Source organism: Eptesicus fuscus, chromosome 15 (genome assembly GCF_027574615.1).
Source record: "Eptesicus fuscus isolate TK198812 chromosome 15, DD_ASM_mEF_20220401, whole genome shotgun sequence".
NCBI lineage: Eukaryota > Metazoa > Chordata > Mammalia > Chiroptera > Vespertilionidae > Eptesicus > Eptesicus fuscus.
The window spans coordinates 71,358,558-71,385,289 of NC_072487.1; the positions used below are offsets into that span (position 1 = coordinate 71,358,558).

The window sequence follows — 26,732 nt, forward strand, 5'->3', positions numbered from 1 at the left end:
GGGCCACCATCACCCCATTGTGCAGAGACCCGGTCCCCCACCCCGTTAACACTGGAACCTGTGAACGGGAGCCACGCAGGCAGACTGCTCAGAGGAGGCGCCGGGGCGGGCAGGCCTGGCTCCAGGTCTGATGAGAGTCTTGCTTCGGGAGGTGCCTGACTCCAGGTCTGGCTGTGCCACCAGGTCCTGCCGCTGTCCATTCTGTGCAACAGGCAGGATTCTTCTCCGGGTCGGGGTCTCCTCTTGGGCCCAGGAACACTGACGGTGTGACCAGGGTAGGCCCCAAGGCAAGGACCAGGCCAAGGGGGCGCCCAGGGGCTGGGACTCAGGTGCAGAGGCTAACTGTCCTGTTGACCTCGGCCTGGCTCAAATGCTGCTGGGGCCAGAGGACGGGCACAGTGAGGGGCACAGGTGAGGAGCGTCAGGGCGGCCACCCTGGGGGGAGCCCCGAGACCCAGCAAGGCATAAGCTGCACCCAGCCCTCTGCAGCCTCAGAAGTTGCTTCTACCCTGGGCCCTGCCTGGGTTTCTTCTGGGACAAAACCTGTGGGGGGTGAGTTGGGGGGGGGGTGGACCCACCACACAAGGACAGATATCTGGGTATTTCTTTCTGGGGATGGGGGACTGTTGAACCTCTGGAAGCCCCGTCCATCATCTGCAGAACAGGGGACATCAGGCTGCGCTGAACTGGGCGAGGCGCTTGGGGGTCCTACTGCCGGCATTTGCAATGCCCTCTGACCCCTTCCCTTCACTTGCAGAGGGCTCATGTCTCCCCCCACCCCCAACTGATATGGACTGGTGGGGGGAGGGGCCCGGGGGCAGGGACCAAGAAGTCGTTTCCGATCTCCCCTCCACCTGCTCCATACCCTTCCTCCCACTCAGTCTCTTTCCTCTCCAACCAAAATAACTTCTCTTGGGTCCCCAAACACACTGGCTGACACCCCTCCATCCCTTTGCTCACACTGCTTCCTCTGCCTGGACCGCCCCCAGCAGTTGTCTAACGGGTAACCTCCCGGGACTCCTTCAAAGCCCAGTTTGGATGACACCCCTCCAATGGAGACTTCCTGTCGCCCCGGGAGCAGAACCAGTCACTTCTCATTTCTCTGGCTCAGTCACGTGATGCACCGCATTGGGTTCTGATTTGAATATGTCTCCTACAAAAGTGGACGTTCCGCCGGGGCAGGAGCCAGGGCATCTGCTCCACTTCAGAAGGTGCCGCCAGGGAAAGGGATGCTTCATCTTTGCATAAAAGCCACTGCCACGCTACGTGCCTCCGGCTACCTTGCCCTAGAGGGGGCGCCTTTTCTGAATTTGCACAGAGGCAGGACCAGGAGTGGCCCTGGGGATAAACCAGGTTGGTCAAGGAGCGTCAAGGTTTGCATGATGGCTCTGCTCCTTCTCAGTGTGTGACCTTGGGCAGGCCACTTCACCCCTCTGTACCCACAACGGGCTCTGGAGAACAGATGAGACAAGACTGGCGAAGCTGGCAAACCCCCGGGAAGGCACCTGGAGGAGAGGAAGCCTCGGATGTTGGCCGTGCTCACTGCTGCCACCAAGTGGCTGGGGAGGGGGAGGCAAGGGAATCACGAGAGAACCAGGCCCGGGCCTGTGGCTGGCCACCAGGTGGACAGAGAGGACCCGGCCAGGGCTCTCCAGTCAGGTGGACCCAGGTCTGACTGTCCCTGCAGGTCACTGACCGAGGAGCACCCTCCTGGAGTGTAACTGCTTCTCACTGGGCCGCTGTAGGGACAGTAGGTGCTCATTAAATGCTTGCTTCCTTCTGCCCACGAGGGTGGCTGAGCTGCAGGGCCAGGATGGAATTAAGGCTGAGCCCCGAAGGCTCCAGCACCTCCCAGACGTGGCAGGATCCCAGGGATGAGATGGGGCCCAAAGGCCCCCGACAGTGCCTGATATTCCCCCACACCCTGTCCTGCCTGCCCAGCGTTTTGAACCAAAGGTTATCTGAGTGTCACCTCCATCCCAGTCAGAGCATCGCCCCACCGTAGACCACCCACGCCCACGCAGGAGGCTCGGCTTTGCCCCACAATGTAAACAGCCAAAGGTAGCTGGAAACTAATTGCAAAATTTATTCCGGGACTACGGGGTCTGGGGACTCTTAAGGGCACTTCTCGTTTGGGGCTGTGGGTCTCCGGCCTTGGCAGGGGCACACGCTTCAGTGGGCAGGGGTGGGGACTGAGACAGAGCGGTGGAAGGCAGGGGGCAGGGAAGCCCAGTCACTCCAACTGGGCATGCTCAGCGCAAGCTGCAATGGCGACGCGGAAGCAGGAGGACGGGTGGATGCCCAGCCCAGGACGGAGGACAGCCGAGACCTGTCCCTGGTGCCTGGCCCTGGAGAGTGTCTTTCAGGACAAAGCGCAGGAGGCCAGGGAGCTGAGGTCCAGCTTCGAGGGTTTGCAGCAAGGGACCTAACGGGACAGGACCAACGAGGAGGGGGCTTCTCCACACTGTCCCTGATCTGGAGGCCCGTGCACCCTCCCCGAGGTCACCTGTATTCCCACCCACAGAGCCTCTGAGCCCCACAGGGCATCCTGATGTTCATCGCATGGGGTGAGGGGCAGGCGGCGGCTCTTCTCTGGATTGGAGTGGGGTCCCACAAATAACGGCCCAGCACCACCGGTGGGGTCCTTAGGGCGAGGGTGTTTGGGGAGGAACCCTGGGCTGTACTTGGTGCTAGCCCCAAACCCCAGCCTCAATCCTCAAATCTGCCCCCTAGCCATACACACCTTTCAAGGAGCATCTCGATTCAAAAACAAAGCAAAAAACCTCTTGCCTACTGCCTTGCAGACTTGCAGATAAACAGCGGCCTGGGTGGGCCAGCGGGGGGAGGGGCCAGAACGCTGATGGTGCCAAACTTCTCCGGTGAGCGGGGGATAGAAAGATGATTGTAGCAAAATTCTTTCCAGATAACGTGTCCACGTCCTCCCCGGCAGGAGTCGAAGGGGGCAGAGGGCTAGGGAGGAGGGTCTTTCTGTCCTAACCATCTCCCAATGTCCTCTAGTCCCCGTTGGAGTTTGCAAACGGTTATCCCCAGTTTACCACACAGAGGGCTTCCCTCCTGGTCCCTTGGAGGGGTTCTGGAGACCCCCTCTCCCCCAGTTGATGCCACTCAACCTCTTTCTGTTTCCGGGAGAGGGGAAGGGATGACCTCTGACCCAAGGGACATCCAGGCCCACCAGGGATTCCCAAACCTCCTCCCCGGACCTGTGCTCCAGACTCCAGGACAGACACCTGGGAGCGGGGAGCAGCAGGAGGAGGGGAAGAGGGTGGCTAGCAGCCACCACCTGGGGGCACTTGAGAGTCAGGCAAGTGCCAGTGGCTAGCGGGGGGGCCACCCACCTTGGCCAGGCGCTGCCCACCCTCCCTCATTTCCCAAACACGGGGCTTCAGAGAGCTCAGGGGGCATCGGCCTACAGGGTGGGGCTCCTGGGTCAGCATCATAAAATAAGCCATCTGGAGGGCCGCGGGGGTGGCCGTGCCCCTCCCGCGGCCCCGGTCCAGGTCGGGGCCCCACCCGGCCCAGGCTCAAGTCTGCTTGGCTTGCAGCATCTCGATGAGCAGGTTGTTGCGGGGCATCTCGTTGCCCAGGTGCTTGTGGTACAGGTACTCCTTGGCCTGCATGCTCAGCGCCCGCACCTCCACCAGGCACAGCAGCAGCTGCTGGAACTTGTCCCCGCAGTGCGGGTAGTGGCACAGGGTGTAATCGAGCAGGGCGGCGTTGGCCTTCTCCTGAGCGTCCTTCACCAGGCTGTGGTTGTTCAGGAACTTCACATCTGCAAAGCGAGGGGCCCCATCAGCGCCGCCGCCGTCACGTCAGCCGCCGTCGCTGCGTCACCGGCCCCGGCAGCCCTCTGGTCACCAAAGACCTAGGCTCTGCCCCCGTCATCGTCAACAGCGCAAGCAGCTTCCCCGTCCCCACCCATCCCCGTCACCACCGTCACCACCGTGGCTGGTGAACTCTGCCACCATCATCCATCGCCGAGAGTGACATCCCCAAACCTTGCTCATCCCCATCCCCACCCTCACCATCATCGCCACCACTGTGAACACCACCGTCGCCTGTGGTTATTACAAACACATCCCCAGCCACCCAACCACAGCGCCTGTCACCATCAGGACTGCCGCTGCCATCATCACAGTGGTCACGGTGAACACCTCCGTCCTCACCGAGACCATCACCACCTGACCAGGTGTCTCCCTGGCCTTCTCACTTAACCTCTCCAGCTCCTCATCTGTGCCAGTAGAAGGGGCGGTGACAATGACACCTATCTTACAAGACGGGCGGGAGAATTCAGGGAGTTGATGCGTGGAAGGTGTTTAGGAAACAGTGTCTGACCTGGAAGAAGGCCCAGCATGTCCGTTGGGCCAGCTATTACCATCCCAACTCTCACCATAGCCCTGATCACCACCGTTCCCGTCCCCGAGGTCACCATCCTGTCCCCATCGTCCCCAGGGTGGTCACCACAGCATCGCCTCCTGGCCACAGTCATCACTGTCCCCATCACCAGGGCGGGCCAGTGGGAGTGGGAGGGTCCCACCTCAGAGCTGGAGGCGTGTGCACTGGTGGCCCCATTCCAGAGGGTGGCAGGGGCTCTTGGGTCTCCCCGCTGGCCATCAAGAGGCTCCAGGACCACCAGGAGGTCCTCCCATGGGCCCCAGGGCCATGGATGCCCACGGCAGCGGTATTCATGGTGATGGGAGGTGGCCTGCAGGTAGCAGCGATGGAGCAGATAACACAGAGAAAACGGATGACTCTTTACAAGCAGGAGGCTGAGTGGAAAAACACAGACCAGCAGATCCAGAATGAGGTCTATAAGGCAAAGCTCTCTACATAAATTAGAAGCGCTGTGCACAAAGCAGGCAGGTTATGTAAGAGGAGGGACAACAAACAAGAGGCCCGGGCTACACAGGAAGGACGACGCATGCCCGTGGCAGGGAGCCGAGGGCGCTGGCTCTGCGCGGGCCAACGGTCCTTCGTGCCACGGACAGAGGAGTGTGGTCAATGCACCCACCACACCCAAGGTCCAGTGAAAAGACCAAAAAAAATGTCTTCGGAGTGAGACGGATGGGGGCTCAAATCCCAGCCCCATCATTTAGGAGCAATGGCCTGCACCCCGCCCCTCCCGGCCCGAAAGGCCTTCTTCCTCTGCAAGGGGCCGCGCCCCCCGGCAGGGGCAAGAGCGTGGGTGCGAGGCCTGCGCAGGTCCCTGGCCCCCGGAGTGCCGGGCGAGGGTCAGTCTCCTGTCGCCGCGTCCTCATCCCTGCGGGCGGGGGTCCTACAGCTCCCAGGCAGCATCCCCCGCTGGTGCCCTGCCTGGAGGCTGAGGGTCAGCAGGAAGCCACAGAACTGGCCCCTCGCCCCCTAATCCTAGCAGGGGCTCGCCTGGGATGTGGCACCCAGAGGCTCGGAAAATGGCCGTCGGTCGGTCCACATCCCCGCTGCCCCCTCACCCCCAGCCCGACTGCTGCGGGGGCGCCGGAGCCCGACGGCGGGCCGTGTGCGCAGCCCTTGGCCCTTCTAATCCCTCTTAACACCCACTGCGCCAGGAGAGCGGGAGGCTCCTGGCAACCCTGATCCCCGGCCGCCCCCGGTGTGCCCGCTGAGGCCTGTGTTGTCCAAAGTTGGATTTAGGGAAACGCGAGCTGGGCCCCGGGCGTATGGCAGGACCTGGCCCCACCCTCCACCCCCGCTCCCAGCCCCCTCGCCTCCCTTCAGTAAGGAAGCCAGGGTCATCCTCTGCCTGGCCTCCCGGATGGCCTCCTGTCCACAAGGCACCTGTGCCACGTAGACAGCAGTCCCCCCTTGTCCACAGAAACAGCCGGCGGGGCGGGGGGGCACGCAAGCTGGACTCCAGTCCCTGCTCGCTCCCAGCCTGGGCGCCCTTGCAGCGAGCAACGGGCACGCGCAGCCCTGCTCCTTAGCTTGGCCTGCTCTGGACGCACCCAAAGGTCATGGGAGCCCCGCCCCCTCCCCACCTAGTTCCATCCCTATCGCAGCCTTTTTCCATCTTAACTCTGTCCCCTCTCCCTTCACAGCCACCAACCCCCAGGCTGGGCAGTTCTCCTGACATTGTCTTCAGACAGTTCACAGTAGGGCTGGGGTCCAGGGAAGGGCAGTAGGGACCGGCTCAAGGCCACACAGCAATAGAGGGTTCCAGAGGAAGTAGCTGAGGGGGCCAGGGGGAGGGGAGACTGGCTAGGATGCTGCAGTAGAGGCAGGCGGGGGAGGGGGCAGGAGGACCAGCCGCGGCTTTTCCCGGATTTACTGTTCTCAGCAGCGCTGCACCGGGGACAGCAGGGCGGAGGGCAGGGCTGGTGCAGGACAGGCAAGCCTTCAGGGACAGCCCCTCCCAGCAGCCTGAGGGTCCCGCGGCTCTCGGCTGGGCACCCACCAGACACCTTGCTCCCAGCCCAGTTAATCCCCACAGACACCCAGGCAGGCAGGAAAGGGCACCCCGCTGGTGTAGGGACAGTGGGGGTGCCTGGGACAGAGGAGATGCAGAGTCCGCACTCAGACCCACGTCTTTCTGGCTCCAAAGCCCTAAGAGCGAGCAGGGATGGGCTCAAGCTTGGCCTTGGTTCCCGGAAGACTGGACCTGGTAACTACGTTTCATCCAATCCAGGGGTCCCATCCAAGACCTCCCACCTGGGCTCCCGGGTTTCCCCAGGGAGGCTACTCTAGGCTCCGGACTCAACTTTGTGGTCCTCACCTTGGAGGAGACCACGGTCAAGTCCCGCCCCTTCTCCCAGCTTCCCAGCACCCCCCCTAACAGGACTGTGTGAAGACAGAGGGGTAACCATCCTTCCGAACACCATGCCCTTCGCCCATCAGATGCGGAGCAGGCCTCACACAAACCTGGAGGTGCCCCTTCATGTGTCAGGGGTTCAAATCCCCACTCCACCTCCAGCTGGGTGACCGTGGGCAAGTAAGCCCCTTCCCCTGTCGGAGCCTCGGTTTCCCGATGGTCTGCAAAGTGGGGGTCGATGAACCTCTGCCTCGCAAGGCACCCAAGAACGGGATCTCATCTGTGTGCCCCGCTCTGGCGCTGAGCTGCCGCAGCTCGGAGAGGGACACCTTCGAGAAAAGTCTGTGTGGGTCCCCGAGCCTGCTCAGCTCCCGGCAATCCTGGTGGTGGAGGCGGGAGGGGGCCAGGAGATGGCACCCCCGCCTCGGAGAGCAGCCCGCTCGCTCTGCGGAGCTGGGGGCCCCCAGGTTCTCAGAAAAGCCCCCTTTTCACGGTTTAATTGAATATTTGAATAATCCTTTCATTCCAGCGAGGCATAAAGAATGTTGTCCCAATAGCGGTGACTCAGGCAGGCGCCCCCGCGCACAATGGCCCCTCGAGTGGGGCTGCTATTCAGGCTGCCTTTTGTTGGCGCGGAGCAGTGGGTAAATTGCAAACGCTTAAGGGAATGCTGCTGCCGCCGCCTCAATGGAAGTCAGGAAATCGAATGTTAGGTCAATCCATTAAGCTTCGATTAAGTCCTCTGCGGAACAAAGCGCGCCGGGCCATCTTCATAAACACCGTGATTGCCAGGAGAGAGGCACTAATTTTAATTAAACCTTCTTACCTGCCTCCTCGCCTGCCTGAGACGGCTATTTAGACACCAAATGGCACCCTTCTGCGGAGGCAGGCGAGAAGGAGGCGCTGAGTGGGCGGGAGGGGGGGGGGCAGGCATCACCCGGGTCCAGGCTGCGCAGCCCAGGAAGGGGGATGCCCACGTGCCAGCTGGAGGTCTGGGGACCCAGCTCTGGTGGTCAGGGAGGAGCCCCCTCTCACTTCCCAGACTCTGGGCAAACCTTCCCCCCCCATCGTGCCCACATTTCTCCACTGGGCCCTCCCGCAGGGCTCGGCCCTTTCCCGGCCGCCGTGGGGAGCACCTTGCTAACGTGCAGATTTGATCCTGTCACTGCAGCTGAAGATCCTTCCCCAGGGCAGGGTCAAGGCACTGGGCCTGGCATTCAAGGCCTTGCCCATGGCTCACGCGGCCTCCTCTCTCCCTGCCCTCCGTGAGCGCCCACAGGCCCAGGTCCTGGGGCCTCCTCCCCAACCTCTCCCCCAGCCCCCTCAGCCCCAAAGGCCAGGCCCCGTGCCAGACACACAGCGTGCAGTCAAGATGGAGACCGACTCGCTCATTCATTCACTCCATCCATTAACTTGTTCATTTGCTCATTAACTTAATAATGATGGTTATGATGAAGGCAATACTGACACACATTCCGAGGGAATTCTCTCATTCAATCCTCGTAGCAAGTTAAGGGTTATTAGGATGGGGCAACAGAGGCTCAGAGAGGGGAGTGACTTGTTTAAGGGCACACAGCCTGAGAGAGCCCAGATTTAGAATCCAGGTGGTCCATACCTGGTCCCCATTGCTAATCACCACCCCATCGTGCCTGGCATGAGTGCACACATTGCACACGTGTGCGCGTACATGCACACACGCGCACACACACACACACACACACGCGCCCGCTGCTCCTCCACCCTACCCCTCCGGCCTGGTCCTACGAGCACTGTGGACTCTGGGCTCTCAGGCCTCAGCTGCCTCCTCGGGAAAACAGGATGAAGGTTGGCATGAAAGGGGCCGGGCACTCCTGGCTCTGAGCCTGGCGCCTCGCCGGGACCCGGGGAGAGGGCTGGGCTCAGCTGTGCTGTCCTCTGGGTTGATCTCCTGCTGAGACTAGAGCTCTGTTGGACCTGCAGCCCCCGCGCCTGGGCTTTGGGGGGAAGGGGCCGGGGCCATAGGGCATGGGCCTCAGGCCCGGGCAGCCTGGAAAGCCAAGATGGTCCCCCTTCTGCAGGGTGTGTCCAAGGACAGATGGAGCCCTGGACCAGGGTGGGTGGCCGGCAGCACCCCCTCCACCCAACCTCCCCAGGACCTTCCTGGTGGCCTCTTGATGGTGGTCAGGTCACTTCACAAACCACCCAGACTGCCACAGAGCCCACACTCCAATGCTGCGTGCCCCAGCACCCAAGCAGCACCCATCAGTCCAAAGCCCTCATCTCCCTCCCCGTCACTCCCCAATCACACTCAGTCTCCACAATGTGGCGCACAAAAACACAAGCCTGTAGAAGTTCACAGTCCGCACTTGTGTGAAAACAAAGACACAAACACAAAGGCACACACACACACACACACACACACACACACACACACACACACACGCCAAGCTCCTGGAGTCTCCCCATCCCCAACCACAGCGGTCCACGGCTTCCGCCTGAGCCAGTCCCCAGAGCCGGCAGCTCTCAGCAAGGTTGGGAGGAGGGTACCACTGGAGGCAGAGGAAGAGGGGCTTCCCCCTGCTGGAGCCAGCCTGGCCTGCGCCCCTGCGGCTCCTCCAAGGGCCTCAGGGCCCGCTCCTAGCCGGCTGCTCAAGATTCAAACCCCAGCCCCACCATGGCTGTCCCCACCAAATCCTGCACCCTTGCAGATAAGCCCTCCGGCTACCAGCCTGTTGAGTGAGAAGATCCAGCCCGGGCGCCCAGGCCCATGGCCATGGACTGAGTACAGTCAACGCTTCATAATCGCCCCCTCCCAGCCCACTTCTTCCCCGACGCCCCCACTCTTGGGTAGACACACCCTTGCCAGGCTGTGGCTATGATGCCATCTGCCACAAAGACTAAGTCTCAAATCCTGCCTCCTCCCCAGGTGAGGAGGCATTCATGCCCCGTTCCAACCTTCCATCTCACCGACCCCTCTGCTAAAGGTTTATCCCCCCAGCCAACTCCTACTCATCCTCTTGAGCCCCTGCTCAGATGTCCCTGTTCCCCACCCTGGGTCCCCGTCTCTCTGTCCCAGTCCCGATGACTGGCTGGAGGCCTTGCCTGGACGGGGAGCCTCCTGAGAGTAAGGAAAACCTCTATGTTCGCAGCATCGCTGGGCACAGGGCGGACAGTGGATAGAGACGGCTTGCTGGGTGAGGGAGGACGGAAGGAGGCCACCCTGCTGAGAGCCGAGAGGACGGTGGAGCCTGGAGCAGCACAGGCTGGGCGGGGAGGGAAGGCAACGGGAGGAAACCCCAGCGCCTTGGGGCGTGGGGCAAGCTGGTGCCTGGGCTCCCCCTCTCCCCCTCCCCTGCTTTATTTTCCTCCTTAGCATTTGTCGCAATCTCTCAGGCTATCCATTTTACCAAGCTCTATATTTTAGCCGTCATCTTCTGCTCATTGCCTCTCTCCCCAAGAGAAGGTCAGTCAGGTCAGCTCCTTGCAGAGAGGGGTTTGGGTCTTTTTTGTTCATTGCGTAGCCTTGGTGCTTGCACAGGGCAGTTGCTCAGCAAAAGTTTGTAGAATGAATGAATGAGTGAATGAATGAATGAATGAATGGGCAAAGGTGTTTGGGCCCCAAAGAGCTCAGAGTCAGAATGTGGAGGGCCCCCTCCCCCGCAAGAACAGGGAACTGGGAAAAACAGGGACCCCAGGAGGAGGCCAGGGAACAGAAGCCCCAGGAACCGCACGGTGTTCCCTGGAGGTGCAGGGGCACTTTTCTCCGCCTTTCAGCTGGGAATTCACCCAATTCTCAGAAGGGGCCTCATCTCATACGGGCCAGGCCTAGACATTATCTTGGCCCGCTGGACTTGCACAGAGAGAAACTGAGGCCCAGAGAGACAGCAACCCCCACTGTAAGAGCAGGTCCCCTCCCGAAGAGAGGGGTCTTTGCCCCACGGAGCCCCCAGCACGGAGCCCCCTCAGTGCCGGCCCAGCCACCTCCCCGCCCCCTGGCCCCGGCCACTCACCGAGGCTGAAGAGGATGAGGAACTTGAGGCAGACGAACTCCTGGCGGTCCAGCTGCAGCGCGTGCAGCTGCAGAACCAGCTCCTGCGCCCGCAGCACCAGGCTGTGCAGCAGGGAGCCCGCCTGGGCGGCCACCGTGCTCAGCTCCACCTGGGCGGGCAGACCTGGGGTCAGGGCGGCGGGCGCGGGGCAGGAGCTCTCATCAGGGACGTGGGAGGGCGTGGTGGGAGGCCTCCGGTGGAGGCCGGGGGTCCGAGTGCCCAGCCGTGGAGCTGCGCCAGGCGGGGGCAGCCTCTCCCCAGGCCCCAGGAGCCCTCCCAGCCCCAACACCCAGGGCCCAAGCTTCCCAGCCCTCCGCACACGCCCGCCGAGCTCAGGGCCCTGTGGCAGCAGAGCTGACACCGGGCAGGTGTGTGCAGAGGGAGGCTGAAGGGCCCTTCACGCACAAAGGCCTGCTGCCAGGCCCAGGGGTGCGCGCTGCTTTTGTGCTGTGTCTGCAGGCGAACGCCGCGTTGTGCCGGGCGTGGGGGCAGGTCTGCCTGGATACACGTGGGTGGGGCCACATGACTGCCTGGGTCCCACACGCCCACACGTGGACACTCGGCTGGGGAAGTGGCCACACCTCAGCTCACGTTCACACACACTCACAGGGTCATCCACTTACTTCATGAAGTGAACACACATATACACACACACACCCTGGTATGGTCACGTCAGGGCAACACAGCCAGACACGCCCATGTCTGTGTTCCCACTGACATGGTGACAGGCAGATCTTGATACCCACACATTTATGTGCGTGGAGATATTTGCACAATAAAATACAGGACATTGCCATGGCCTCTGAGACTTCGACCTGCATGCTGACACGGCCGACACACACACACACACACACACACACACACACACACAAACTCATACATCAGGCTCTTCATTTGCACTCACAGGTGGCCTCAAAGTCACACCCGTGGGACCAGCATGCCCCTGGCCTGACACCCAGGGTGAGCACTGAGGATGGGGACAGAAGGACCAGGGCTGGGGTGGAGGCAGGGGTGGGAGAGGGCCTGTCTCCCTCCCCCACTGTTCTTTCTTCCCTGTGCCCCTGCGAGGTGCTCCGCCCTCCGCCAGGCTAGGCCCTTCTTCCTCCCTCGGTCCTCCTCCTCGCACCTGCTGGCCGTCCTCCTGCTGGAATGGTGCCCGCCAGTGCCCAGCATCTGAGCAGCGGGCGCTGCCTCACTTCCTCACCTCCCATCTTGCCCCCTCATGTGCCTCTCACACCTGGCTGTGTCCTTCCCACTAGAATCTGTCCCCTTGCTCCCTGCTCCATGTTGGGAGTGTCTATGCCCTGGGCTCCCATCCTAGTGCCCCTAATTCCCTGCTCTAGGGGGGCCCAAATTCTGACCACGTCTCTTTGGGGCCCAGACCCCTCTGCTCATTCATTCATTCACTCACTCAGGATTTAGGGCCTGCAAAGTCTTGCCCAATCTAGCCCTTAGCAACCTCTCCAGCCTTATCTCTTACGTTGTGCCCCACCGGCAGGGTCCCCCAAACCTACAGTCCAGCAAACCAGTGGCTCCTGGTGGCTCAGGAGTTCCCAATGTCCCTCTCAGCCTTCCCCCATGCTCTCCCCTCTGCCTGTGTGGAGGTGGGGATATCCCCCAATACCTTTTACTACCTGGTTCCACCATCACTGGGTACCACCAAGACCTGGAACCACCATCACCTCCTCCTAGCGTCTCCCCAACCCTCCCAACACCCCTGAGCTGCTTCCCCCAGAGCAGGGCTCCCAGAGGCTGCCTCCTCTCAAGGCCACGGCCACGGCTGGTCAGAGGGAGGTTGGACAGGTGGGTATCCCATGAACTTGGGGAAATGGGCTGATATTCAGGGTGCCCAGGGCCAGCCCTGGAGAGGCCCGGGACCTCTTGTGGGCCCAGAATTCTAGGAGTGCACAGTGGGCTGGGGCAGGGCGCAGGGTCTGTCACCTCCTGCCCGATGACCAGCAGGATGCTGTCTTCCTTGCCATGTTGGATCTGGCGGTAGATGTGGTCAAACACCAGCAGCTCGCTCCAGCAGTTCTGCAACAGCGTCATCTGGTCGGCCACCTGCAAGGAGGCGGCGCACGGGGTCTGCATCCAGCATGGCCTGGCTGGGGACCTTCCTCTCACCCCTCCTCCTCCCAACGCTCAGTGCTGAGGCTCAACTGGGTATGTGACCTGGGCAAGCTGCTTAACTTCTCTGTGCCCAGTCTGCCCATCTGTCTACTCCATCAACGCGTGGCAAGGCTCTACCAAAGAATAGGAGGGTCCGGCTTCAGGCCCCCGCTCTGCCTCTTACAAGCTGTATGGCCTTCAGCAAGTTCTGTAACCTTTCTGGGCCTCAGTGGTCTCATCTGTAAAATGGGCAAAGTACGAGAAAGCGGCCTGGCACACGCTGGTGCGCTTCGCCACAGAAGTGCTTTGTGAAGAACTCATCCCCATGCAGGGGAAGAGCAATGTTAATTGGAACATGTGCCCATCTGCCCTGTGGTCACATCTCTAGCAGCTCCAATCACTCATGAAGAGGAAACAGAGGGATTTCCCTGGGCCTGGAGCAGAGCCCTCTTGGCAGGCCATTGGCCCAGCCCCGGGAGTGATCAGGTAGATGGCAGAGGTCTGACGTCTGAACAGCACAGACTGTAAACACTCGGGCTGCGGTTGGGCACTCAGCGCAAGGGTGGGGACTGCCCTGGGCAAGCGTCCCCGTGCTCTGGGGAGTCATGCCTTCACCATGGCAGGAGGGGACACTCACAGCTGGGGGGAGGGACTCAGAACCATGCGATGACAGAGCCAGGAGGGACGCCCTGATGTAAACCACTACTTTTCAAATGAAGAATCTGCCACCTGGAGGGGGTGAGGGACCCTCCTGGGATCACAGGCCAGGGCCATAGCTGCTACTCTCCGTGCACGACTCCCCACAGTGACAAACGCTGAGCCCCCCTGGCTGTTCAGAACCGCCACTGGGGCTGTAGGTCACCGAGGAAGACACAGCACAGACCCTGATCCCTCTCAGCTTCTGCAGCTCACCAGCCAGCCACCATCTACCAGCAGGTACCTCTGGGCACCCTCCTGGATGCCGCCCTATAGCGAACACAAACCAGGAGAGCTAACAGTCGCTGGACTGCAGCTCCACAACCCTATGAGGTTGGTATAACTGTTGTCCCCACCTATGGAGAGGGGACTGAGCCCACAGAGGTCCACAGAGAGTCACACAGCTCTGTCTGGTTCCAGATGCCACCCAGCATGGAATAAATCCCGCCCTGGCCACCCAGGGTTTCATGGCCGGCTCTTCGCCTCCCCCACGAAGCCCTCACCAATCCTTCCTCCTTGCTCGGTGCCCTCACCATCCTCTGGCTGTAGCACCTGCCACATCCGATGGCATTATTCATGCCTCTGTCCCCCCAGTACCTGTTGGGCCTGGGAAGGCAGGACTGGACCCCCAGAGGAGGCGTCAATGAGCAGTTGATGGACAAGCATGTGCTCCCCAAGACAGCCACAGAGAGAACAGAGGGGCCACCCCAACCCGGAGGCTGAGGGGCCAGGCAGCCCCTGGCCTGAGCTTTCTCTTCTGTGGGGTAGAAGCCCCTCCTCCTGTCTGCTCCCCTCCTCTCCTGGGGGCAGTCCTGGGGCAACAGGAAGTGGGCAAAGAGCAAAGCCAGCAGCAGGACATGCAGTCAGGCCTCCCCGGCCCGCCCCTTCCCCAGCGCACACGGCTGAGGACAGGAGGGGGGTCAGTCTCTGTCCTGCTCTGAGTCCCCAGCCTCCCAGCCTCCCTTCCTCATCCCATCTTCACGGCAAGAACCCAAACCTCTCTCTCTTCTCCGGACCAAGTTCTTCCTACAGCCCCATTATTGTCAGAACAGGAACCCAGCCAGGGGTCCCCCTGCTCAGCCACAGCTCGCCTGGGCGGCAGGGGCCAGGGAGACGGAGAACTGGGCGAGGGTGAAGCACGAAACCTCCTGTCTCGCCTCCTCTGTCCCCGCAGTGGCCAAGCCCAGAGAGCTGGCAGGAAGCCTGCCCAACCCGTCCCAGGGCGGGAGGCAAGGCGTGGTGGGCGCCTACGACCAGGCCCGACCCCAGCTCAGCCAGGACCCCACCCCTGCCCTGGCAACATTCGGCCCCCGTTCCAGAGGACACAGAGGCTCGCCTCGGGCAACACAGGAAGCTGGGCTCTGCCCAGATGCCCCCGGACTGGGCTCATCTTGGGAGGGGGGCGGGGGCCTGGGAACTGCCTGAGGCCCAAGTAGTTGGGACCAGCCCAGGAGTCACACTGGCCCAACCTGGGTGACCCCGTTGGAGCAGAGGAGAAGGGAGGACGTGCAGGGCTGGGCTCTGCCCCCCACCCATGGGGCCCTCGGGAGCAGACACCCTTGTGCCTGGATGGAAGGAACAGGAGGTGGGGAGAGGGAAGAGCGAGAGATAAGGGGGAGAATTAGGAGATAAGCGGGCTGAGCCTCGGGCAGAAAGCAGAAGGGGTCACAGTGACCCGGCTGGCCAAGCCCTGCAGCAGACTCTGTACCCAGACCTCAGGCCCCGGGGTGGGGTGGCCCTGCCCAGCGGGGTGATAGGAGCTGCAGGGGCGCAGGCGGGCAATATGGTGGCTAAGCTTTGGCACCCAGTGCCCTCTATGGTTTCCCACTGGGCCACACGTCCGTCTCTGCGCTGACTTCCTGTCCCTTTGGGTCAGAGAAAACGAGTGGGCGCAGGGCCCCAGCTGAGCGATCTTTCCTGCCAGACTCTTCACTCGCGCGTCCCCTAAGGGACAGATGGACACATAAAGACACCGAACGCCCCACGCAGATACACACACACACACACACACACACACACACACACTTCTCTTTCTATTAAAATAAAAACACCGAGGCCGCCGCCGCAGCCCCTCTCCATGGGAAAGCAGGTGGCTAAGAGGCTCACTTAACCAAAGAGGGTTGGTTTCACCTTCCACAAGTTTCTCCCGAAGCAAAAGGCTCCTCCTCTGCCCGGTCCTCCCTGCCGCCCAGGCCCCGGGGTCCCTCGTCAGCCTGGCCTGTCGCCTGCCCGCCACCACCCATCCCTCCTGCCGTCTGCCGCAAATCTTCCCGGAGCCTTGACACTTTGCAGCCTGCCTCGGAGACGGGGTATTTATGGGTGCAGAGCTGACCTCCCTCCCAGCAGGCCCCCCTCCGGAGCCCTCTGGGGTCCGCTCGGTCTGGCGGCCGAAGGCCAGCGGGCTCTGTAATTCTCCGGCGGCTGACAGGCCGCGGGCCGGCCACAGCGCTCTCCGGCCGAGTGGTCGGCGGGCCCGCCGTTTGTCAGTCCCGGGCTGACAGAGTTACTGCCTCGTAAATGAAACCATATATCTGAGCCGTGAAATCTGTCGCCAGGCAGGGGCCTCGGAGCTGGATGTCGGGGTGAAGCGGTGTCGAGATGGGTCATTAGGCACTCCTGGCCCTCGCCTCCCCTCGCCGATTCCTGTCTTGCCTCCTCCCAGCCTGTCCCTCCTGGGAACTGTCCAGACAGGCACTGAGCAGTAGGTACAGGTGGGTCTCCGCTACCGGGCAGGTATGAAGTCCTTCACAAACCCAGGGCCAGGTGGGCCCCGTCTCCTCCCAGAACTCTAGCGCCCAGGGAGCCTGCACCCCAGGAGTCTTTTCCCACGCTTCCCAAACCAGGCCGTACCCCGCCTGCACCACACAGTAAAGCACAGAGCAGCCAAGAAGCCGCAGGAGGGGAACGCTGCTCCCTGCGCTAAACGCTCTACCTGCCTCGCTCACTGAATCCTTACAACAGCCCCACGAGGTGGAATCCATTTCAACTCTCCCCATCTTACGGATAAGGAAGTGGAGGTCTGGACCAGTAAAGTGACTGCCCAAAGCCACAGGCCTGGAAAGCGGCCGAGCGGGGACTGGAACACGGGTCTCTCTGATTCTGGTTGTTGCCATTAACTTCAGTGCCACGGTCAGACCTCACAGGCCACAAAGTGTGAGATGGGAAAATGGGGGCAGAGGGACATCCAAGCTGAGAGACAGGATGGAGGAGGAGAACCCCAAAAGGGAGCCCCAACAGCTGAGCCCCCAGCACCCCCCGACAGCTCAGCCAAGACCCAGGCCTTCCGCTCAACATCGGGACGTCATTAGCTTCATAGGGAGCCAAGTGGCCTCGGGGAAGAGGGTGCGGGGCTCCAGCCAGCCTGGTCCATCACCCACTGGTCCAAGCTCTGCTTCTGGCCCTGCCAACCTCTCCAGCCCCGCCGCAGGGGCCACCTGGAGCTCCCTGACACAGGATGCCTTCCCACCGCTGACCGCTGGGCCTTAGCCTAGCTAAGACCGAAGAAGCACAGATCAAAGAAGCCTTCCCGAACTCCCTTAGGGCCGTCCGCTCTCCCGCTGGGCTCCCTCGGCCCCTTCCCATTGCTCTCAGGGCCCGGGCACCCTGTGTGGGCATCACCTGCGTGCACGTCTGTCTCCTCCCTAGTTTGGCAGCCTCCTGGGGCCAAGGTCCCCAGCGCCCAGCTCAAGGGCTGCCCGACGCTCAGAGCTAGGGAGCCCCCTTGGCTGTCGGCTGAAATGTATCCTGCCCGGAGCCAGGGGTGAATGGTCAGCCAAAAGGGAGGCAGGTCACTCAGCCCCCTCCCACTTCTCTGCCTCCCCACCTGTGGGAGGTGGCCCAGTGGCTGCTGAGGGGCCCTCCAAGGGCTGGGCTGGTACGTATCTGCAAGGCTCCCTTACAGAGGGTGGGGACCATGGTTCAGATTCCTGGGCTCAATTCAGAGACTCTGGGAAGGGGAAGCAGGAAGGTTTGGACCACAGAGAAGCCAGAAGCAGGAAAAAACACTCAGCAAAGCTGGGACAAAAGCCCTTCCCATCCTGCGTGAAAAACCCCGAGAGACTAGGAAGGCGGCCAGAGGAAGTGCCCTGCCCCTGGGTCCAGGGTTCTGGAAGGCCGGGAATGCTCCGCGCCTCCTCCCTTCTGCACAAGGGGCTCATGGGAGGTCTGGCCACCAACCCAAGGGTCCTGGGATCCTCATCCCACCAGGGCCTCCAGCCACGAGAGGCAGGCAGGTGGGATTGTTCAAGGCCCTGCCTCTCGTCCCATCCACGGCACGTCCCACCACCCCATGACACATGGCATGTCCCCAGGCCTCAGCCAAGATAGGCCCTCCACTATCGAATCACCACCAGTTCTTGACTCCCAGAGTAACCCAGACCTCCAGCCCCATGATGCCTCAAGGGCTCAGTGCCCATCCTCACCTAATCCCCCCCCCCATGCCCAGCCTGGCAGGCAGCGCCCCCGGCCCATCCGGCCACCTGCCCCTGGAGGAAGCCCAGGCCTGAGTGGCGTCAGCACTGAATGCTGCTCAAGGCTGCAGTGGCCCCAGCAGGGAGGGCGACGGGTCCTGCTGTTTACACCCAGCCCCGGAACAGCTAGGGGGGCCGGCCTGGGCCAGGCAAACACCAGGAGGCCGGGGCTAAAGAGGGCCTGTGCCCAGGCCAGGGTAGTGGGGCCTTGGCTGGGTTTGGGGTGCCTCTGAGGTTGGCAGCACACTCTGATCATAGGGGGTCAGGGTACTAGCGGGACAGCTGCCAGGCCATGGGCGCTTCAAACCACTAGGCAAGCTGCCTGGGAAGTTCTTCCTGGTCTGGCGTCAGTCCCTCCCGCGCTTTAGCTGCAGGTACCTCAGCCCCGTGCAGTGGAGGAAGCCGGCCGCTTCCGGAGGACCAGTGGCGGGCCCTGCTGTCTCCACCTGCCCTCTCACTCGCACCCCCCACACACACACACAAACACGCAGATACACACACTTACACATGGGACCGACCATCGTGCACGAGAGAGGCAGGGACAATAAGCTCCTCCACTTAGCTGGGAATCGGGCCCATAAGCATTCCAAACTCGGAGCCGCTAAGACCCCCACCTATGACATTTGAGGCTGGCAGGGACCGGGGGCTTCTCCAAAGGGAAAGCCAGGGTGGGTTGGACCCTCTTCCTGACGTCGCGCGGGGGCAGCCCGAGACAGTGTCCCAGGACCCAGCTAGTCCTTTGCGCGCCTCGGGTCTCAGAGGAAGAGAGAACAGAGCCCATAGAGACCCAGACTAGGAGAGGGAAAGACGGAGACACAAAGGGCTGGAGACACACAGAGAAGCAGAGAGAGAGCACACCAAGGAGAGGGAGAGAGGGAGGGAGAAGGAAGGAAGGAGAGGGAGGCAGAGGTAAAAGGAGCAAAGGCTGGGAAAGACAGAGACTCAAAACATAGAGGAGAGAGAGGGAGGAGCGGAGTGGGGGGGCCAGGAAGGCTGCGAAGGACCAGAAATACTCCTCCTGTCTCCAGACAGTGCCTTAGCCAGTGGGCAGGACGGCCCCATCCAAGGAGTGACCGAGACTGAGGCTTGGGCAGCCAAGAGGACAACCCCGATCCAGCTGCCGGACAGGGGGGAGGGGGGACTCACCTCCAGCTCCTTGAAGACCATGCACCTGCGCGCCCAGTCCACAATGGAGATGAAGGTCTGGTCAGCCATCCTGCACAGCAGGCCGAAGGGCGCAGGCTGGTCGGAGCGGCCTTTGGGGGGTTCCTGCAGGCAGCCCAGGATGCGCGCCCGCACCTGGTCCTCATCCGGCTCCAGCTGCAGCAGCTGCAGGATGAGCTCAGGCACGCCAGGCCCCCCGGAGAAGGGCTCCGGGTAGCCGTAGGGCGGCCCGGGCTGTGGTGGGCTGGCGTAGGGCTCTGGGTACTCGGACTTGATGGCGCGGCCAGGGAAGGTGGGATAGAGGTAGCCGGCCAAGGGCCCGTGGGCACCAGGCACGGCCATGGGCAGTGCTGGGGCCCCAAAGTCGCCCAGTGGCCCAGCAGGTGGCCCAGAGGCCAGGCCCTTGGGCTCTGGCGCATGCAGGCCAGGGGGTAGCAAGTAGTCCGGCGGGGGCTGGGGGGGTGGGGGCACCCCCGCTGGGGGGCCTGTCTCCATCTTGAAGCCATTGGCTCGAATCTGTGCCTTCTTCTGCTGCTTCAGGGCCCGGTCCCGCTTGTACATGGGCCCAAATTTGTTCCGGCCACCCCGCATGCGGTCAGCGCGGACAGCTGTGGGCAGAGGGGAGGGTCAGGCTCACCCTCTTCCAGCCACCCTCCATACCACCCCACTCACGGATCTTCCCCAAACAGATCTGGCCGTGTCACTCCCAGCTCACGCCCTCTGCCTGCAGGTGAAGTCGGTCACTTTAGTGCAGCGCTCAAAGCCCTGCTCCCCTCTCTAGGTTGTCCCTCACGAGACCCTGTGTTCTTTCCACTCCGCCTGACTCATCTCTCTGCACCTCAACCCGGCTCTTCTTCCACCCTCCCTTTGATAGTCCTTTTGCCTCAAACCCTTTCCTTCTCTTCTGCCTGATGAACACCCAGCCCTCAGGTCACCACCTCCAGGAAGCATTCCTGGATTCGCCCAGGCAGACTCCACTGTCCTAGCCCCAGATGTCCTGCCCCTTGCCCACTCTCATCCTGCTGAGTGGCATCCTGCCCATGGGGCCCAGGCTGAGCGCTGCTGGGGGCTTTGCAACGGGTCAGGTCCCCAGCACAGGGACCGGCAGGGAGACAGTGACGGGAAGTAGGGACTGGACAACTTGGCTTGCAGCTGGCGCCAGTATCCAGCTGCTCACGGACTGACTAGTTAACCCTGGCAAAGCCCTGTTGCAAAATGACTCACGTTGGCTTTCAGCTTTGAAGCTCAGTTTAGGGCTGCCCAGGCTCTGTGCTGGGGGAAGGGACCTCGCTTGCCGACAAGGTGTCCCTCTGCCTGGCCAAGAATATGTCACTAGACAGACCGAAAGGTCGCATCTTTGAAGCTGCAGTGCAGTCCGGCCCCTGCTCGGACAGGGACCTCACCCTGGGCTCTGGGAGGAGGGAGGGAGCAGGAGGGAGAGGCGGAGGGAGAGGCAATGCTCAGCAAGGGAGGAGTCTTGGGGGCCTGCCCAGCCCCCCATGCTGCCAGGGGTGGGCAGCCCTGCTCTGAAACCTCAGGCCCCACCAGGGGTTTCTGCTGCTCACAGCAACCAGCTCTCCTGGCCACTCGGGACCTGGATCTGGGGACATGGGCTTTGGGGACAGGATAGGAGTCCTTCCTCTAGGTCAGTGGTTCGCCGCGGTTCGCCGCTCTGTTGACTAATGAGTTTGCTGACCACTGTCACATACTACCCTTTACCTCTTTGCACACAATATGCCACAATTGCCTAATCCTCACAGCTTCCAACTACACGGTAACATTTAGTCTAGTCCAGTGGTCGGCAAACTCATTAGTCGACAGAGCGGCAACGCGAGCCGCGGTTTGCCGGCCCCTGCTCTAGGTAGCCAGACAGTGGTCTGCAGCTCTGAGTCACCAGGGCCCTTCGCTGTTTAAGAACTTTAGCCCACAGCTGCCTATGACTGTCCACCCTCAAAGAGCTGGAGTCCTTCCTGCTGAAATCTTTCCTCCCCTCTGAACTGAGAGCTGGGGGTGGGGGTGGGGAGATAAGGGTGGGCCTGGGACCTCTGGGGCAGTGGCTCCCCACACTCTCCAGGTCTGGCTAAAAACATGGGGGCGGGGAATCCCACCCTCTGAGAGAATGAACTGAGTGAATTCTTGGGATGTATGGGTAGGCTGTAGGAATGAGGGCTAAACAGCCATGACAGACAGATAATAACAAAGAACGATAATAATACTAATAGCAAACCCGTTGAGCCTTGACTACGTACCAGGCACGGTACTAGGAGCTATTCAGACCATTCCCTCACACTCATCCAGTGAGGAAGGCACCGCCATGGAGCCCATTTTGCAGACGGGGAGTCTGCCGTTCAGAGAGGAACCTGCCTAAGGTCTGTCAGTGACAGGCGTGGGACTTGAACTCCAGCCTGTGGGAGCGCTGACTCCAGCTGGAGGTGGGTGTGGGAGCGGGTGCCGCAGAACTTTTCGCAGAGGGCGGAGCTCTGTGGGGCTCTGCCCGGTGCCGCTCGGCCCTTTGGGGGCCTGGGGTTCACATGCAGATACTTTTTCACTCAATCCTGGCTGGTCCTGCATACATCCCTCCCCGGCCAGAGCGAGGCCCGTTCTTACCCCTTCCCAGGAGATGGGCTCCAGTGCCCCGCCAGGCCCCAGAAACCTGAAGAAGGCCGGCGGCTCCCTCCCTCACCCCTCCTCCCACCCTCCCCACCTGCTCTGCTCTGCTCTGCTCTGCTCTCCTCTCCTCTCCTCTCCTTTGCTCTCCTCTCCTCTGCTCTGCTCTGCTCTCCTCTCCTCTCCTCTGCTCTGCTCTCCTCTGCTCTCCTCTCCTCTGCTCTCCTCTCCTCTCCTCTGCTGGAGGCCCCGGGTCTGCGGCCGGCCGCGCGGGGAGCGCACCTTCCAGACGCATCCCCACCGTCAGGCACTTCTGGAAGCGGCAGAAGGGACAGCGCTTGCGCTGCGTCTTGTCGATCTTGCAGCTCTGGCTCTCGGTGCACGTGTAGTGCTTGTTGTTCTGCACCGTGCGCTTGAAGAAACCCTGGGGGAGAGGGGCGTCAGCGCGGGCCCCTCTCTGCGCCCGGGGGCGCTTTGCCCGGCGCAGTGCCCATCGCGCCCCCCGCGCCCCCTCCGGCGCCGGCCAGCCCGCCGCGCGCTCCCCCGCCACTCACCTTGCAGCTCTCGCATGTGAGCAGCCCGTAGTGGTAGCCCGACACCTTGTCCCCGCACACGGGGCACAGCTCGTCCAGGTCCTCGTCGTACGAATAGTCCATGCCCGCAGCGTCCGCCTGCGGAGGGAGGAGGGGGTCACGCGGGCGGGATGGCGCCTGGACCCGCTCCCCACGGCGCCCACCTCGTGTCCGGCCCGTGGCCCCGGGACCGCGCCCTGGGCAAGACCGCCCGAGGCCGCCCGCCCCTGGGAGCGCCCCGTGCGGCCCGCGCCGGCCTTTCCCGCAGGGCCCCGCGCCCGCCCGCGCGCCCGGCCCTTCCCCGGGGCTCCCCCAGCGCTGTCCCGGCCGGGCCCCCGCCCGGACCCTCGGATTCGATGTGCTTCGATCCGGATTCGTTCGTCTGAGAACAAAACCCCGGTTCTAAGAAAACGAGTTGGGCCGGGCCGCGAGGGAGACGCCGGGGACCCCGGGGGAGCGGGCCCGGGTTCTGGGACTCGGCGGGGGACGGGACCCGGGAGCGGGGTCCGGGAGAGACAGAGGTGGGGGCACGGCTGGGGATGCGCACGGAGAAAGGGCCCGGCGACCGACGCGAGCATCAGCGACGGAGACGCAGCCACGCGGAGTCCGAGGAAACTGGGGAGACGGGGAAGATGGAGAGAAAGGCAGGAGCCGAGATGGCGAGAGAACGAAACGGAGAGAGATCGGAGACGCCGAGAGACAGCGGCCACGGAGGAAACCTGGGGAGGCGGACGCGCGCAGAGACGCGGTGGTGGAGAGACAGGCCGAGCCGGCGAGACCAGAGGAGCCCGAGACGCGGCACCGCCAGCCGGGGGGTCGGGACACGAAGCCGCGCGGAAAACGGCCCGCCCGGAGCCCGAGCTCCCAGGCGGGGCCCCGAGGAGTGGAACCCGGACGGGGGCTCGAGCCGAAAGGGTGGGCAAACGACGGTGCCCGGCACAGAGGGCCCGAGCGCGGGGAGGGACAAAGCCCGCGGCGGTGCCGGCGACGGGGGCGCAGCCGGTGCCGCGGGGCCGAGACGTCGGGCGGAGAGACGCGGGGAGAGCGCCGCGGGGGCGGCTGGAGCCGGGCGCGGAGTCGCAGGCCGGGCGGCAGGCGCGGAGACCTCGGGCGGAGAGACCCCGCGGGCTCCGGGGACCGAGCCCGAGGCGGGGGCGGACCTCGGGCGGAGAGGGGAAGTCCCCGGCAGCGGAGCGCGCAGGGCCCGGGCCCCGAACAGAGAAGGGGCACGACGGCGGCCGCGGCCCGCGAGGCGCCCACCTGGCGGCTCCTGCGAGCGGCAGCGCCCGCGTCCCACCCGCGCGGAGCCCGCACCTCCCGGCCGCGCCGCCGCCAGCGATGAGCCGCACCCGGGCGCAGCGCCTCTCGCCCGCGATGACGGCCGCTCGGGCTCGGGCGCTCCCCCCACCCGCGCCTCCCCGCCCCCGCCGCCTCCGGGGCCGCCCCGCCGCGCACCTGGGACCCGGGCCCCTCTGCCGCCAGTGCGCGCCGCGCGAACCCGCCGCCGGGCCCGGGGCCGGCCCTTCTATATCGGCGCGTGCGGTATCCGGGGGCGGAGGCCCGGCCCCCCCCGCCCCAGGCCGGGCCCGCGCCCTCCCCCGCCACCCGGCCCGGCTCGCGCCTTTACCCTCAGCCTCTGGGTCCCCCCCATCCACACCCCGTTCTCCCGGAGCCCGGGCGCCCTGGAATCCGGGCGAGGGATGGGTGCCGGGCAGCCCCGGCCCCCGCCGGCGGTGGGAGAAGGCGGCCCCCGCTCGCCAACCCAGCTGAGCGGCGGCGAGGGCCACGCCGCGGGCGCCGGTCGTTCGGTAACGTGGACGGGGGCAAGGGCGGACGGGTGGGGCCGCAGCCGCGGCTCGGGTTCAAGGCGACACACCCGGTTGTCGCCCCGGCCCTGCCACATCTCCTCACTGGACACGGAAGCAAACCTCCCGCCTCTCCGGTCCTCAGTTTCCTCATCTGTGAAGTGGGACTAATGACCGGCCTCCCTGACGGGTGATCGTACGTGTGAACCGGAGTGGTGTTAGCACAGCACGGGCCTGAGCCGGAGGCCATCAGTAGGATCGATCCGGGAGACCCGGACACAGCGTCTCTCCTCCTTGGGCCTCAGTCTGCTCGGCGGAAAATGGGCATCATAGTCACCTCGCCCTGTGAGTCCTCCGAGGGGTGGGGAGGGAGGACCCGAAGCTGCCAAGGAGCGGGAGCTGGGAGGCCGGACCGGCCGAGAAATCCTCCCTGGTCCCTTCCGAGGGGCGGGGGAGGGGCTCCCGGCAGCCCTGGGACAGAGGTGTCCCCTGGCCCGTCTGGGGAATGTCCCGGTCACTTCCCTTTTTTTTTTTTTTTCCAGATGGACAGAAAAGAGGAAGGATGTCTCGAGTCCTGCCCCTGCCCCCTCAGGCACCTAGGGTGGGAGAGGGTTCAGAGCAGCCGCCAGGTCATAAGCCAAAATCTTCAAGCCGAGAAAGAGGACAATTACGCGCTGCAGCGAGGGACGGAAAGGCCCAGATCTGCAGGCTCCGACCCTTGGAATGTCTGGGCCCCATGGCACCTCGGTCGTGGGACCAGAGCCCGGGAGGCCCAGAGCAGACCCATTCTCATCTGGCTCACCCCACCCCAACGAAGGGAAGAATCACTTTGCTTCTCTGAGCCTCAGTTTCTCCGTATGTGAATTGGAAAAGACTGGCCCTGGAGAAGGGGTTCTGCGGTCCCCATGAGATTGCGGACAAATCTTGGTGAGGAGGAAGGAGAGAGGGCCACAGCCCGTTAGTTGCAGACCCCCCCCCCCAACCCCTGAGAAAGAACAGCATTTGCCAGAGCTGGAGGTGGGGGCTATGCCTCTGAACCGCTCCCCGTCAGGGAGGGGGACCCTGGGAAAGTGGCAAGCAGGAGGGGCACCTCCTCTGAAGGGGAGTGAGGGAGGCTGAGCGGGGCAAGGCTGGATGGGGTGGGGGGGAGGGTCCGTGGTAGACTCCTCTAGGGTAGAACCCCCTGGGGTCCGCTGGACATGGCTGAGGAAGACTAGGCAGTGTAAGCACAGCCTGGGCAGGCGGGCAGGTGGGTTGGGGCTGGGCTCCAAGCCCGTCCTCCCCTCTCTCCTCACCTGGACTCTCCTCTTCCGGGAGGTTCTTGGGTTGACCCTCCAGGCCCCACTGCACTCACCCCTCAGCCCTAGGTTCCAGCTCATGTGGGGAATCAAAGCCTTCCCGCCCCCCGCCCCTCAGCCCTAGGTTCCAGCTCATGTGGGGAATCGCAGCCTCCCCCCCCCACCACCGCCCCTCAGCCCTAGGTTCCAGCTCATGTGGGGAATCGCAGCCTCCCCCCCACCCACCTCAGCCCTAGGTTCCAGCTCATGTGGGGAATCGCAGCCTTCCCGCCCCCCGCCCCTCAGCCCTAGGTTCCAGCTCATGTGGGGAATCACAGCCTCCCCCCGCCACTCCCCCCCTCCCCCGTCAGCCTGCCCAGGGAAGCAAACATTGACCTGACCAAGCCACAGACCCTGGACTGACAGATGGACACTGGGGACAGACACACAAATCCACACAGAGACTCAGAGACACCACAGAGACAGCAGACACGCAGGCAGGGAGATCCGGGACCACGGACACGGACCAGGGACTACTAGCCTGGGGCCAGCACAGCCCGGTGAACACTGGCCACCGATGGACCGCGGGACACCACAGACCCCGTACAGCCTGTCCCCATAGGCCCAGCTCCCCCCAGCAGCAGCCCAGGGAAGACGGGGGAGTACCATGGTGGGAGGGGAGGTCTGGGGAGACCCCTGACAGCTTCTCTGCCCAGAGCAGCGGGCACCAGTCACTCTGCAGAGCAGGCAGTGGCTGGGCCAGGCCGCAGGGAGGCACTGAGGAGGGAGGCTGGCCATCAGAGGCCTGGGCCCAGGCCCTCACTTACGCAGCGGAAGGCGAGCTCTCGCGCCGGATGAGGGTGGACAGTGGGCACCGGGGGTCCAGCGGGAGGCTCTGGCGGCCCGAGCGGGGCAGTGGTGACGGTGGACACACGGGAACTCCTTCACGCCACGGCGGGCGGCGGGCGGACAGTAGGCTGGCCCTGTCCAACCGTCCTCCTCCTCCCCGCCCTGGGTGGGGGGGGCCACCGGAGGCCCAATTGGTCTCTGCCCCCACGTGACTCCGCAGGCCTCTCTCCTTCTTTGTTGGTGTTTCTCTTCATTTAGGTCTATTTTTTTTCTCCTTCTAAAAGAAAAAAAATATATCCCTATCTATCTGGGGGCCGCGGGTGGGGGTGGAGGCCAAGGCACTGTGGAGGCCTTGGCCAGCTGGCTGCTCCAGGCCGCTGTGGGAGCCCAGAG

The 26,732-nt window shown here is 63.3% G+C and overlaps 1 protein-coding gene across 1 annotated transcript; it reads right to left on the bottom strand.

The window, feature by feature from the left end:
- Positions 1-3,542: 3,542 nt before the first annotated feature.
- On the bottom strand, positions 3,543-22,492 carry NR5A1 (nuclear receptor subfamily 5 group A member 1). The gene is made up of 6 exons (XM_054726808.1): positions 22,391-22,492; positions 22,119-22,260; positions 19,212-19,837; positions 12,733-12,852; positions 10,753-10,900; positions 3,543-3,790 (listed from the first exon to the last, which is right to left on the bottom strand). The coding sequence occupies exons 1-6, from the start codon at positions 22,490-22,492 to the stop codon at positions 3,543-3,545; spliced, it is 1,386 nt and encodes a 461-aa protein (XP_054582783.1).
- Positions 22,493-26,732: the final 4,240 nt, after the last annotated feature.

Coding starts and splice junctions, on each gene's coding strand:
- NR5A1 (XM_054726808.1), bottom strand. CDS start 22,492: ATGGACTATTCGTACGACGAGGACCTGGACGAGCTGTGCCCCGTGTGC. Junction 19,838..22,118: donor GGTGGGGATGCGTCTGGAAG/GTGCGCTCCCCG, acceptor CTCTGCCCACAG/CTGTCCGCGCTGACCGCATG. Junction 12,853..19,211: donor TGGTCTTCAAGGAGCTGGAG/GTGAGTCCCCCC, acceptor GCCTCCTTGCAG/GTGGCCGACCAGATGACGCT.